Raw genomic sequence first — 15,325 nt, 5'->3', positions numbered from 1 at the left:
TCCAGTGGCTTCAGACTATCCATAGGGACAATAGGGTGGAACTGTGGCTCTGTGAGGAGTTTGTATGCTGCTTCTGAGGACTTCCTGGGCTTTAACTAAACCTAAAGCTCGTAATAAGAGAGAAATGCATTGAAGGCATGTAGGATGCTGCAGGGAAGAACTGTGTCTGTCTCCTGACTGCTTGACAGGCCCAGATCTTGCAGTCTCCCAGGTTCCTGGGGTGCAGCAGCCTGGGACTTTATTATTGCAGTCACCACAAAGGTCTCTGGCACCTGTCTTGACCTTTCTCAGGCCCAATTTCTTCCCATGAGCTTGTGCTGTTTAATTGCAATCTTATTTTTGTTGTTGATGGCTGTATTTACACACAGGATATATAAGAATATCCAATACGTGAAACTGCTGGAAGTCTCTCAATTTTTCCATTGATGTATAAAGTTCTTGTCCCTTCTGGGCATAATACAAGCAGCAGCAGCCATTCCGTTTTAAGCAGGGCTAGCATTCCCATCTGGACCAAACTGAAGAATTCAGGCCACTTGCAGATACCTCTCTGATTAATTTTGCTCTCCACAGTAGTATGATCTTTCTTAGAGAAGTCTTCAGAGAGGCTTGCCTTGCTTCTGTGCAATGAAATGGAAACAGTAATTTACTGCAAATGTTTCGTTTGGTCCCCATAGCAGGTGGATTGTGTTTTGTTTTGTATCTTCCTCTCTTTTCAGAGCAGTCTCCCAGCTTTTTGTTTTCTTTTTCTTAAAATTTTGAAACAAAGCATGTACTTAAAACTATTCCAGAGAGGAGGTGTTCTCCTCTGTGAGGGAAGGAGATCCTTTGATCAGTGTTCCTTTTTTTCCTTTTTTAAACAGTGTTCTAGCTGTGACCATTGCTTGCATGGGAATGCTTCATCCCTCCTGCATAAGTTATTTGCCTAGGTTGGGACATCAGCTATAGCCTGCCATCCTGTGCAGTTTGTCTAGGCTGGGTATTTCTGATAGCTTAAGCAGGATTTCTCTTTTTTTGCATGCTTTGCAGTAGAGAGGTGTGACCACAGCTACCATGCAGGTATCTCAAGACAATCATGTTTAGCAACAGCTTTGCAAGAGCAGTGAGGACATTTGTATGACACAAGTGGATTCCAAGGAGTCCTTGGTTAATGGCTTAGAAAACCTGTTATTTTAAGACTTTTTTATTATTATTTTTATAAATTGCACTCTGGTTATAGAGAGCTTTGGCATGTGTCTACATCCCATTCTGCCTGTCTGTGGCAAGAAGGTGGCAGTCAGCTACAAGGTGGATGTAAAAAGAAAGGCAAAGTTGTGTTTTCTGTAGCGAAACAACATTGTGTTATAGCAGGAATCACTCATTACTTTTCATATGGAATTGCTTAATTGGGCTGTTGAAAGGTTAGCTTTGATTTTGTTTTGATACTTCTCTACAATTTTGTAGGCAAATGTGTAGCACTCCAGTGTCTAATTAGAAGAAAAATCCTGAAAAATAGTGATATGTGTGGGGGAGATGAGTAAAGGTAAAGCAGAGAGGGAAGAGTAAAAGCAGGCTTTATTTCTTCATGGAGATAGCAACCCTTGCAAGGGGAGTAACCCTCTAATAAACGGTTACATGAGGATTTATTCTGGTTAAATTCAACAGTCATGACCTCTGCTTTTCCCTTTTAAAATACTAGTGAATGGCACTTTGGAGACAGACACCCTCTTTGTCTTCAAAACTTGTGCAGAGGCACTAAGAGACAGTTCCCTTATCAGAAGGAGCCTGTCAGGGGTTGAAATGGCTGGATCAGTCTCTGCTGCCCTTCTGATCCTTAGTACCTCTGAGGCAGTAGGGGAGCCATCACCATGATGATGTGCTTTGCATCATGGTCCTTCTGTTCTCTTAAGAACAGAATTAAATCTTTGTGTGTGTCTGGAATATTTGTCTCTGCTGAAGTGGGCTTTCTCAAATCCATGTGCTGATATATGGCAGAAAAATGGGACATTCCAAGAGCTGAAATTCAGGGTATCCCTGAATGTGCACAGCTCCCATTTAGGGATATTGTAGCTGCGGAATGACTTGCTGTCCATGTTTTCCCCAAGCTGATCATATTAGGTGCAATTAGTGCCCTGGATACTCTTTGGGATGCACTTTGGGGTGTCCCTCCTAAGCAGAGGGAGCTGCCATGCTGTGCAAGTTGCTCTTGCAGCAGCACGAGAGGGGGTTCATTCCCTTTTAGAGATGCCTTTTTGTTCCCTGTTGTTGCAGGGAGAGGAGCTTTCCAGGAGGGGGATGAAGAAGCCAGACTTAATGGTCTTAAGAGTGGATTTTTTTTTTTTTTTTGTTTTGCGAAGTAAGGCCTGGGAGTTGTTTCTCTCTAACTGTTTCCAGATGGTGCTGCTGGAACACAAAGATTTCTAGTGTGTTTGGGATGGCGACTGTGAGACCCCCAGCCCCCCAGCGCTTCCTGTGCAGCTCCACAATCCTACAGGCTTAATCAGAAACAGTCCTGGCTGCTGAGGCAGGCTGCTCCAAGCCCTCTGCTTTCTCCCTCCTCCAGGCTTTTTAACCCCTTGCCATTACAGCTCCAGCCTATGAGCCTGCCCACCTCACTTCTTTCTCAAGCTGGCTGTGGGCACTTGCGGTGTTCCAGAGATAAAATTGCATTTGGCTACACTGCTTGCACAATTTATGTCTTTGGGGAAAGGGAAGATGGTTTGTAATGTGAACCCAGGAAAATAATTTCTGTAACTATGTAGGGCAGCTTATGCAATCAGGCCAGTGTGTCCAGGGCACAGAAAATTTCTCTTGCACCTATTTGCCTGCAGCACTTAGTATACAGTATGATTTTGTCAGAATCATCTGCTGTTGAGCCTCTATCCCTTTTTTGTGCCAATTTCCCTTAGAGCGATACAGATTTAATTTTATATCACAGCCTCTTCACACCCAGCTGACAAATTAGCTTCAGCTTTTTTCTTCTGAAGGTAATATGACAACTATAATTTTGTTTGCAAAGTAGGAGTACTCTTACTTCTTTTTAGCCTTTGAGCAGCAGCCTATGAGTATTTGTAAAATCAGCCAAGAAGCTTGTGATCAACTGACTTCCCTTCTGGATCCATGGTGTCATCTCCCTCGTCCTGTTCTCTCCTGTATTCTCCATCCTGTTTTTTAAGGAAACAGAGCAGTGAAGCTGTCTAGTAAGGCAAAACTCTGTAGTCCTCTTCACCTTGTGAAAATTTGTAGTCATCATGTTTGAGCAAGCCAGATTTTCATGCCATGAGCATGTTGCCCTGTAATGAGTTGGCTTAGTGTAAATTTTGTGTGAAATGCTTCCTCAGCCCTATGTAACAATTATGGCATCCAAAGGTGTCCCAGTGCTGGTTTTTAGAGCTTTGTTATGAGCCGTCTCCTGTTTCTGTTGAGTAAGAGTATAAATGAAGCCATTTCAAAATGCTTCTGCTTAGTAAAAGAGGAGGGAAATCAATATTTTGTGCTATTGACTTCTGTGCATGCGGAGTGTCCTTGTATTTGCTGGATCACAGACGTCACACAGTGCACAGCATTCCCACGGGCTTTAACTTGCACTGGATCTATTGTTGCCACTGTAGGTCATGGACCAGCAGAGTCAGACTGTTATTTTCTTTATGCCTGGAGCAGTATGAGGATGCTACCATATGTAGTCCAAAGAAAGTGCATGTTTTGCACATTTAAATTACACTAAATTAATAAAATCTCATCTATTTGAGTAGCTGAAAATATCCATTGTCTGATCCAGAAAATGAAAAACCTGCCTGGGGAAAGGCTGCTGCTGACCAGAGAGCTACTTCAATTATTTGGGAAAAAAAAAGAAGTCAGGGAAGAATTAGCATTGTTATAAAGAATATGTGTAATACACTTCAATTTTAACTGTGGAAGTGCTTTCTGTGTATGAAAATCTCTCTTCTCTGCAGCATTAGACATCTGTAGTGTAACTCCATATGGACACTGTCAGCTTAAAGCCTGAGCATGCATTTGCAAACTTGTTGCATCATGAATATTTTAACAGACCTGAAAGTATTTAAACTTTTCTGTGAGGTTTGGTTAGGTATGTATTTGTCTCTATTCCATTCTGCAGCCTCTGCCATGCCAATCAGTTGTTCTTCCTATACATACAGATTCACAGAAAAGAAGTGGCAGGATATTGAAGTTAAGAAAATATGTATTTCAAAGTACAGAAAATGGCACTGACACGTTTGGGTAGCATCACTGGGGCTCTAGTCAATAGGGATGCAGCCATCCCAAAGTTGCCCTGTTCTATCTGACCACCTTGTGGGCTTCCCTGGCTGACTATTCCAGACTTTTCAAACTCTGGTCAAGGCAGGAGACTATTTTTATGAATCTGACATCACTTTCCTTTTCTGTCTTTACTGTGTCACTGGGCTTCCCGCCCGGGGAGCCTCTGGCAGGCCTGGCCTCCCTCCAGCTGGGCTCCGCCGGGGTCCTGCCCCTTCCCGGTGGCTGGGCGGTCCCACATTGGGCTGTGGGCTCCCTGGGTACCATGTCCCTGCTACAGAGCCGGGTGTCCAGTCCAGCTCTGTGGAACTGGGAGGCTGGAGTGAACACCCAGGACAGGGACCCCCTTATGCTGTGGGGTTGGGGTGGGTGAGAGGCTGCAGGTGGGAGCTTCGTTCCCTGGAGCCTTCTGAGGCACCTGGGACATGGCAGCACGGGAGTTCTCCTGCCTCATCGTACTGGCTCCTGCGGAAAACACGGTATTTTTAGGATATGGGGAAGCCTGGAGCAGGGTGGGGGTGGGCCTAGGCCAGAGGCTGCTGTCGCTGCAGCAACGGTGTCAGAATTCCAGGAAGGAAGAGGGGCCGGATGAGCCTCTGTCCTGGCCTCCACTGGGCTACAGAGCAGGGAGCTCGTGGGCGCTTCTCTGCTGCCGTGGGCACGGCTGCCGGCATCAGGCCCCCACAGCCAGAGCCCTGCGCTGGCAGCTGCCCCCCGCTTTTCCCTCCCTCAAGAAGTGGCCTCAGTCCTTGCGGTGGGTGTCGGAAGCCAGGGCTGTGCTAGCCAGCATTCTTCCCAGTCATCAAGGGCAGCTGTGCACTGTGTACTTGTTGTGGTGGTTTTTATCAGAATCTCGAGCTTGTAGTCCCCAAATACACTTTTAAAAAAGAGGGAGTAGGGGGGTGGGTGGTCGAGAAGTGCGTGAAAAGTAAAATGTAAGTCCTGCTACTTGCGTCCGGCAAATTGTACAGGTTGTTGATGTCAGGGCACTAAGAATGAAGCAAGTAAGTGGAAGGTCTTTGCTAGATGAAGTCTGCACACGTGGAAAACAGCCAAAGCCATGAAGCAAGTTTAATTGAAAGTGAAGACAGCTGAAGTGAAGCGTCCCATACTATAGACACAGATATTGATGTTGCAGAGTGATTAGCAAGAGCTGTATATCAAATTAGGATAAGTATCAAGAGAGAAGGGTGACATTAAGATCCATTTAAAAACTACTTAGTTCAGTTTTTCATTAATAATTGGTAATTCACCCTTAGATGCTACTTTCCCCATTAATTTTATCCAAAGACAATTTGGAGTAGGAGACAGCACGCACAATTGAGAAGGCAGACTGAATGCATTAGATATTCCTGGACAAAGAAATGGTTCTTTCCTTTTTGTTTATATGCAATAATTTTTGCAAGTACAGGTCTGATAGAGAATTGCCTATTTTCTTAGCAACTGATAGTAAGATCAAGGCATTTAAAGTTTTAGCAGTGCTCTGCCACAGTTAAATACTAAAAAGCCTTTTTCAAGACGATCCCCCCCCACCCACCCTGCCTTTCCCCAGCGCAGGGTTTCTGTCTTTCCTGTATGCAAGAAGTAAAACAAAAAAGATGGTGAAACCACTGGGCTGTGATGAACAGCACTGGGATTTCTGTTTGGCTCATGATCTTTACTTTTTCGCAACTGTCACTTTTAGATTAATAGCGTCGTAGCCAGTGTTTTCAGCCTTTTTTTTTTTCTTCTTATTGTGACCATCTTATTCACTGTGCTCTAAAAAAGCGGCTTCTGTTTGTCTAATACAAGTCTCTGATAAATGTGTAGCTTGTGCTATCTCATCACTTCAAAATCCCATTTTGCTTTCGGGAGGAACAAGTAATTTCTTGTTGCCTTTTTTTCATTGCTCTGTGTAGTCCAAGGGTTTCTGGCTTTCTGGTGCAGGGACTCCCCTTTGTCACTTCTTTCCAAGTGACCAGGCTGCTGCACCACCCGTAGCTCTTGGGGGCAGCCAGAGCAGAGACAGATGAGTTGTTCCTGTGAGCTTTGCTGCTGCTGTTCAGAACCCAGCAAGTGGTTATGGAACTTGAAAGGACTACGTTCACTTCACTTTTCCTGGCATTGTCATGAAAGCAGGAATGCTGCAGATCCAGGGAAGAGATTGCTTGGTCATGTTTCTGAGATTATCTTTGCAATGGAAAGGACTCAGCACTTCAAGCTGAAGCTTGGATTCAGCAGGAATTGTTTTTCTGGCTGGGGGAGATGTGGATGAACTTGCTAAGCTGATGGTTCCTACGAGCAAAGTTTTAACCTGCAGACTTTAGGTTTAATTTGGCTGTCAGGAAACAGTTGCTGATCGGGCCTCAGTGATTGTTGCATATGGCAAAATGGGAAGTTGTGATGTAAAATTGATTCATTCTGGGGTCAGGTGAGTCCAAAAAGGGGATTACTGCATTTTTAAGCTAAAATTTAGTTTTAATTTTAAGAAAAGGATGGAAGGACTTTCAGACCTGCCACTGTGTGTTAGAGCTGGGACATTTTTCCTCGAGGAATAACTTTATTCCAGTCCTTTGAGGCCTTTCATAAGTTAGTGCCACCTGCAGAGATGATCACTTCTTAATGTAATCTTGGTTTATTGGCAGTTCCTTATGTTTTTAAGATGTGTCTAATTCAGCTCTCTTAGAATTTGTCGAGCTGGGAAGTATCAAAAACCCCAAAAACTCCAAAGCTTGGCTGTTCTGCTCGGGCAAGAGCATCTACTTTGAGCTTCAGTCATCTGCAAATGACTGTGCTGAGTTTTTCTTCTGACCTGAGGCCATAGCTGTGACTTGCAGTTTGTGGCAGACCTTACTATTGCAAGTGCCAGTGGAAAAGGTCTTGTGTTAGCAGGGCTGGGAAATGAAAGAGTGGGGAAACTTTGAAATAAAGGGGTGATAAAGACTTAGTGGAATTGACTGAGTTGTGACTTCTTTCCTGTCAAATCTAGTTGGCCTGCACAGAGGCTGTTGCTGGGCTACAGCCACAATGGTCACACATCCTATGGACATGTGGAAGCCCATGTGTGAGATCATCCATGTGGTTTGAATAAAAACCCAGTATGTGTTGCAGAAAGCTGCTTTATGGTATTAGCTTCCAGTTTTATTCTCCCTACTCTAAAGCAAATTGCAAGTGCCTGAGAAATGCCTTTCAGTGGTAAACAAAGTAATGAAACATCCCAGTGGCAGTTTGATTTGATTTTGCAGGCTGGTGCTACCTAACTCAATTCCTTTATGAATGTCTGGTTGCATGTTGGCATCAGAAGAGGGTGTAATTGGCAGGAGGGAGCTGTGCAAAAGAGATGGAGTTATCTGGGGATTCCCTCTCCCATCAGGCTGCTGAGGGCAGGGTCCCTCTATGTTTGTGGGGGGTACTTATCTGTGTCAAACCTTCCCTCTCTCTTTTTCACTTCCATTTTGTGAGATTAGTTTTGTTTTGTGCAGTCAGAGGATGAGATTGAGCTGTATCCCCAGCCTCTGCTGCCTTAGATTTCCTACTAGCAGGGGTTTTCTGTTTGGATGCTGCTGGACTGTGCTGTTCCAGTTGTAGGAGTTTAACGCTTTCACTTCTTGCTCTGTTTAGTTTTCAACAAAAGCAAACTCCGTATGGAATAATCATGCAGCAGGCCCCAGATTCACCATTAGTGACCTGTAAAATTGCCAGCACTGGAGATTATTGGCAGGAGATGGTTTCCCTAGGCGCTTCCGGGCTTCTCTTGGAGAGTTAAGTTCAATTAGAGCAATGATACGCACAGCGGGGATTTTGCAAAGAGTCCAGTACTTGGTGGGAGCATTGCTGTATGAAAGGCAAACAGATATCTTTGGCCTTTTTGTGACCTTAATGCTCCAGCTGCTGCCCTCTTTCTAACCTCTGTTATCTTGGAACTCTCACTAATGTAACCCTCTTTCACCTCTTCTTTTACCTCCTGATGCAACCATATCCCTCAGATATTTTTAGTCTTCATTCTGTGAGGTTTGTCTTCCAAAAAGCAAAGTGGAGGTTGCAGGATGTGTGGCATTTTCCCCTCCATTCCATTTTTCTTGTTTCTTTCTGTCTTGTTACGCATTGTGGACTGCCCTCAGATCTCCGTAATCATCTTTCTCTTCAGTTTAGTGATTTGCTTCTACTTTCGAAACTGTTCTTAGATGTGGTTTTTTGGCACCCAAGTTCTTAGGTTTCAGGAAATCCCACAAAGTTCAGCTCTGTCTCTTTTCTGCCATAACCTCGGGATGACAGTCTTTCTTTTTAGTCCTTTATGTGAAGAACATCATCCTGAAAATAACAAATTCATTTTCCTTCCTTTCTTTATGATAACTTTCAGCTTTCATTCACTGCCTTTATCTTTAGTATTTGTACGGGCAACTTGTCCATTAATTCCTTATTCTCTGTCTGGAAATCTTTCTGGTTTTCAGGGTGTTGAGAGAGACTTGTGCAGGAACTTGTCTGAGATACTGACCTTACAGGTGTGTGTATAAGTACTGTTAAAAGCATGCCTGGAATATAATTTTTCAGGAGAGGACCGCCTCTCCTAATACAAGGCGGATGTTTATGGTATTTAGACATACATTGGTAAACTGCAGTTAGTGGGATAAACAATCACAGTGCTTATAAGGTGTACGTACATTGGAGAAAGACTGCGTTTTCATCGTGGTGTTGTTTTTTCTTACTTAAGTTCATAGTTAAAACCCAAAAGCTGTGAGTGGTGCTGTAGTTGATGGTCTCTGTTTGCTTCTTCCAACTTCTCTGTCTTTCCTTCTGTTTCTGAATTGTTAGTGGGGTTTTGTGCTTAACCTGCTTTCTGGCTGTTAGTATTTGAAAAGAATGTACTCACACGGTGGCCAGCCTAATTAATTACTGTTAATCCCCAAAAATTGGCTGCCAAAAGTTTTTTTGGTCCTTGAAGCTTTCATACTGTGCATGCTACTTTACCATGGGAGCTTGAGGAGAGGGTGAATGTTTCCTGGCAGTTTTCCACAGAGAATCCCTTGGGCAGGCCTGAGGTAAAGAGGAAGAGAGGGAGGATGGACACAAACTTCAAATAGCATTGCTAGTCTCTGCACTGAAACATTAGCACCTTGCTTTGCAGCAGGAATTGTGTTAAGGCGTTTAGTGTAAACTGTGAAATTGTGCTAGTGGTCACATGCCCTGTGTAGGGGGGAGTGGACCTCTCTCTGGTAGGACCTGGCCTTTCACTCATATGTCCCAGTACAAAACCTAAAACATCTCAACAAAACCTCTTTCCTGACAGTGGTTGTATATCTCAATCAGCTTCATGCCCGTAAAGTATTTGCTTTTGACAATTTGAGATTGTTTTGCTGTGTGTTGTCAGGGCCTCTCTCTCCCTCCTCTCCTTCCCCAAGAGCTGCTGGAGAAAGTGCAGGGCTGACTTAAGAGTTCCTCCTCATAAGTCATAACAGGAGATAGACTTAAAAAGTAGTTGTGGAGGGTGGCTGTTTCCTTTCCTCCTCCTCCTCCTCCTTCTCCTCACATTCTGCTGGGAGTTGCTTGTGAATGCACAGGGGTACCAGAGTGGAACTGATATAGACTTTGTCTAGTTTAGTTTATCCTCTGCCCAGACAGGAAGATGCATGCCTGAGGCATGTGAGTGCCCTTTCCCCATTTCAAAGAGGATGTGTGGAGAGAGAGGAACCAAAAATAAATTAAGAAACAGAAATAAACATTTAGGAAATATTATGTTATCTTAATTCCCACTGCACAGCTAAAATAGAGCTGGATCTGGGAATTTCATGGAGAAATTCCAGAATTGTTGGAGGTTCATATATTCCTGCAGAGCAGGATGATGGAGCTGCCAATAACACAAAATGTGTAGGCTCAGAGTCCCTTCTGGACTGAAGAAATAAGGCCTAGAGGATTGATTTCCTGTTAGGAGTGTCGAGGTATTGCACAGGGTTACCTGGGGTATTTGAAGTTTCATTTACTGCTTTTTAAGTTCGTATTAAACTATTAATATGGTTTTGAAAAGGAAAAAAATGACACATTAACAGCTAATTTTTAGGGAAGCATTTCTTCAAGACTGGGTGAGGTGCACAATAGCTTCTGTAGTATTATGTTCTGTTTTGTTCAGTTTTCATGCTAGTAAATGTGTTTGCATATCAAAATTTTTTTGGAAAAGGTATGCATAACTGATACTACAGAGGGTAGAGTAGGATTAGTTTATAGTTTGTGCTTATTTGATGGCTTTGGGTTTGTTTCCACACAATTTGGCATATGCAGTTGAAAGTAAATTTTAGGTGTATTGGCTTATATGGAAAAAAGGAAGTTGGCAGAATACTTTAGCTCATTCTTCCCCCATTTCATGCAGGTTCTTGTCTTTGGCTGAGTTAAGACAGGTCTGTATTTCCTTGCTTTCTATTCCTTGTAACCCCTACATTTGCTCTTTGTTTTCTTGTCTTGCAGAACGAGCCTCTGACTTCAGGTTATCATGGATATCCAGCAAGAGACAATCAAGTAAGTGTCTGATTGCAGTAAATGCCTATGTCCATGCATCTCCGTACATGTTTTGTCTGACAGCTTCCTGGCTGTCATGTTATGGAGTGGAAATAGTTTTGTTCTACTGTGGATTGTTTGTGGAGATGTGATTAATTGAATGGGTTTCTATGGCTTCCAGCAGAATGTGGCAAGGTGCCTGGTAAGGGGTTAAATATCATCCACATTACCAACAGCTCAGGAAATTCTTGATTCTTAAAAATGTCACAGCTTAGAATCCCTGTCCTAAGCTCCCACTATATCTCCTCAGTGTTCATGAATGTAGATGTTCAGTGCCAGTACATGCTTTGGCCCTGTTTTATACTTACTGCTGTAATTCTGGCATCTGGGGAGCAAAACAACACTGAGTTTTTGTGAGAGTCTGCTTTGCTGGTGGAGTAGGGAATGGCATGTCCTGTTGGGTTGTTTCTAATATCTGTGAACTTGTCTTGCATTCCTTTTAAGTCCTGCAGGGCCCCTGCCCCTTGCACTTATTCAGGATGCTCTCCTACAGCAGTAAAAATTACACCGTTCAGTGCACTGCATCTGTAAGCATTCTCTTGCCTCCTGACAGAAGACAGAGAACTCTTGGTTGATGAATTTGTGCGATAGAAGGAGGAGATGCTTTGGAACAAATGAAATTTAATGGTTTGTAAGATACAGCTGTCACACATTAAATCTCCCTTCTTAGAACAAAGTTTTTTTCAGTGTTCTGCAGTGCTACTGCAAAGCAGAGTATGAACCAGTGTGGCAGGAAATTAATATGCATGGAAAATCAATAATGCAGCACATTTCAGTAATGAGCAAATAACAAAACCAAAATCAAATTCTTTAATACTCTCAGGTACTGCTATATAAAGAAAGTGATTTTCATCATCTATTGATGAGGTCTGGGTATATGTAGTAACAGCTTAATGGGAGATGTTTTTATGAAGAAGAGCAGCATAGTGCAGCCTCAGCAACTGAAGATCTTAAACCTTTGGTGCTTGGTATGTGTGTACGAGTTTATCGGAGGAAATTATTCAGAATGTCTTTTGGGATATATTAAACTGCTAACTAGCACAAATAAATACTACACACTGGGATGCTGTGAGAATTGTGTTCCTACTCTGTCCAGGCTGAGATAAGCTAGGCTGTGAGACAGAGTCAGTCAGATCCTTAAAGTATTTCATATCTGCCTTTGGCTTTCCCACTCTGTAGCACCTTCTGTACCCTATTTTGGTGCTTCACTTTACCTACCCATTTAGGGGTATTTTAGGGTGTTTTGATACCTACCAGTACATCCTACTTCACAGGTTTCCTCTTTCTCATCCCGTACTAACTCTTCTGGTTTGAAAGTCCAGAACTGCTGTTGCTGGCAGGTTGTCAGAGCAGCATAGATGGGCATGGGAAGCTGTACTACAGCCAGTATGTGAAACGAGAATTACAGCCTGGGCAGCCCTGGGGAGCTCTGTATGGGTGAGGACAGGGAGCAGTGTATGTTAGCAAGTGTGTCTATGTATTTCAGATGGCAGATAGCTTTATGGAATTTTCTTGGAGGACAAACAGCTGCAGTTTAACTTGTGTGTTTTCATTTAGCAAATGCTTCTAAAAATATTTTTTGGCTGTGTTTTGTTTGTTTTGTTTTTTTTCTTCCTGCTCTCTGCAACATTTGATTTGTAGTAAGTGTTTGTCCTTCTGTCTTGCTTGTATCCCTGAAGCAGCTTAAATTCAGACCTGGTTTTCACTAATGAGGTTTCAAGGCTTTTAGCTAATCTGATAGCAGGCCTCTAACTTGATAGCAGCAGAAAAAGAAGACTTCTGTTGCCGAAGGCTGGGGCTGGTGTGGGAGGATCAGCAATGGCTGATCCGACACCTGCCTTTTTGCACTGGGAAAGGAGGAAGTGGTGTGGGGAGTATGTGTAGGGGTTCTCACCCTGTAACAAAGTAATTATGAGATACAGGAGCAATTGTGTTGGATTTCCTCAAATTAGCAGCTGGATTTGAACTGGTGAGGGTAAGCCAGTGTATCGTGCTCTTCTCCATTGCACTTCTTTACTGTAAGTACTTGTACTGTGTTTTTTTCCACAGTTTTCTTAAGGAGAAGTAGCAAAGCAGAGCTTATTTTTAGGGCTTTTCATTCTGTGACCACAGTAGTCAGATTCTGACTAGTGTTTTCTTTCACTTTATGTAGCATCTTACTCCTTCGCTTGTTTGAATGCCTTTTTCATTCCTTCAGGCCCTGATTGCTGTTAATTGCTGGCTGCAAACCTTTCATTGTGCTGTTTTTACACCCTCTAGTGGTTAAATCATACCCAGATGTTCCAGATTATTGGAGTTTTTATTCCTGCCAGTGGAAATATGTGATTGGTTTGAGTCCTCACTTAGACCATTTGGGATTGCTTAGGTCTCCAGAACGGAGTTTATTTTGTATCTTTTCCCGAGTATTTAAGCATTCTGTTGTCCTCATGCATGGGCAGCAGTACTGTGAGAAATGAAATGGGGTTCATGTTGATGCCCTTTCTCTCAGAATTCTGGTCTTGTGTGATTGCTTTATGATAACCCTAAGCTCTGTGTGGGTTGTGCAGCCCCTTTGTTCCTCACTTGCTCTGCCAGAGTGCTGGCTTGCTGGACTTTTTTGTGGTGATGGGACCTGGTGAGCATGTGTGCTAAATAATTATTGTATAAGTTTGCCTAAAAAGAGGCTTTCTGTTGCTGAAGTGTTGCACTACTGGATCTGTGTTACAGTCCTGTAAGGAGCTGAAGAGCTCTCTGGGACTACTTTCAGAATTCAGGGTTTGCTCTGTGGATGCCTAATGCACATTGAGGAATGGCAGGATACCCTTCCTTTTCCCAGAGCTAGGCTGATGGCAGGGACAAAGCCCATGATAAAGGGAAAATGAGGGAACATTAGTGTAACATAGTGTAACATTGCTGACTGAGATGAGAACCAGGTCTTTTGGTGAGGAGAGCTTATTCCCTGGGGACTATTCAATTTTTTTATCCTTCTGTTAGGTCTGCCAACAAAATGGCATTTCTTTTTTTGAAATGCAAGCGCCTGCCTAAAATGCAGTGAACCAAGACTTCCTTGCTTCATTTCTCAAGCTGCGACAAACAGCTCCGAGGTGCTTTGACTTGGTCTCAACATGGAAAATGACTGGTACAGCTATACTGATACAGCTTTTACATATAGACAAACTCATCAAGAATACATATTCTGCTTCCAGAAGGCTGTTCCATGCTGACTGTCCCAGCTAATTTTGTATATAGCCAAGACCTATATCATATTGCTCTAGGGCTTTTCATGTCCAAATGTATTAGACCTGATATCTGAGATTTGTTAGAGCGCCGAATACTGGCACTTCTGTGGCAGAATTTGGCAGCTGCACAGAATAATTTTGTTCCTCAACAGGAAGCAAAATGAGCAAGAACACCTTGTTTAGCTGCCACTGAAGGGAAGAGAGGAGGAGAGAGTTTATGGAAGTAGGAGGTAATTGCACACACCAGAACTGGGTCAGGATATTAGAGCTATTATACCTCTTCTGTTATGGAAAGTGATCCTCAGCTAACGCAACGGGTTACGATATTAGTTTGAAGCCTCTTTTAAAAGCTTGTACTTCCCTAAATTCAACTCTTAAATCAAACTGGGCCTTTGGTTTGGGGCTAATGTGGTGGAAACATTGTTACCTATCACAAGTGACACTTCCTTCGACAGCTTAATTTCAGTGGCTGGTTTTCCATCTGAGCACTCACCAGGCCTGACCTGTTGTTCTCCTGTATGTAGATGAGGCTGCAGCCCAAGGTAGTGGGTGCCTATGGCAACTGCTAGGGCCAGCTTTATCAGTATCCTCTCTGTTTTGAGTTCAAGCTTAAGGTGAAATGCTGTTAAATCCTCTCCAATTGTCAGCCTTTCCCCCCTGGGTCTTTATTCACTTGCTGCATTGGAATATCTGGCGGAGCATCGCTGGCTCCAGGCGGATGTGTGCGCTGCCTTTCCTGGGGCCACAAGCTGGTGAGGGGAAACTGAACAGCAGTGGTGGCAGCCTGTGAGAACAGGAAGCCTCCCCATTGCTTTTTTCCTCCCTGTTTGTTTTCTTTGCCCAGTCCCTTCTGATGTGGGGAGTTTGGCAAGGAAGATCTTCATCCTGAGATGTGAAGGGTGTGTGAGAGCTCCCATGGGGAGGCAGGTCACCGGGCTTCCTGTTGAAGCTGGCTACATGGAGGCACTGCTGCTCATTAGTGGTCTCTTGGCAGCAAGCAGCAGGGATCTTGACACAGAGTTCAGAGGGGAAACCTGTCCTCTCTCATCTGTGTGGTCTGAGACTCCTTCACTTATCTTCCTCTTCTCCATTATGTGGATGAAGTGTGAATTTGGGAATATTGCCACAACTCGATTAGCAGCTAAGTGGCCCAGCATTGATTAGGATATCCACCCCAAAAAATCTCTTGATTTAATATCAACAGGCTTGAGATGCTCTTGCCATGAAGCAAATAAAAATGTCATCTTGGAGGAAAATGGCTTGGTCACTTGCTTGTTTTCACTTGTACCATGATAACACCAACCACAGTCTCTCTAGTGCCCTGCTTGGTC

The 15,325-nt window shown here is 43.5% G+C and overlaps 1 protein-coding gene across 10 annotated transcripts in view; it reads left to right on the top strand.

Moving 5' to 3' along the window:
• The window catches only part of RBFOX2 (RNA binding fox-1 homolog 2), a 171,299-nt gene that overhangs the window by 24,958 nt on the left and 131,016 nt on the right, over nt 1-15,325 (top strand). For all 10 annotated transcript variants that reach the window (XR_010720880.1, XR_010720878.1, XR_010720881.1 and 7 more), the window contains exon 2: nt 10,687-10,737. Coding sequence is in view for 6 of the 10 variants with exons in the window: in XM_066184020.1 (XP_066040117.1) it covers nt 10,687-10,737 (51 nt within the window). In the remaining 4 variants the exon portion in view is untranslated. The remainder of the gene's footprint in view (nt 1-10,686; nt 10,738-15,325) is intronic.

This window comes from Chamaea fasciata, unplaced genomic scaffold (genome assembly GCF_029207755.1).
Source record: "Chamaea fasciata isolate MVZ Bird 193981 ecotype frontalis unplaced genomic scaffold, bChaFas1.0.hap1 SCAF_5, whole genome shotgun sequence".
NCBI classification, from domain to species: Eukaryota; Metazoa; Chordata; class Aves; order Passeriformes; family Sylviidae; genus Chamaea; species Chamaea fasciata.
The sequence above is the reverse complement of the archived record's forward strand: the minus strand, read 5'-3'. Positions and strand labels throughout refer to the sequence as shown.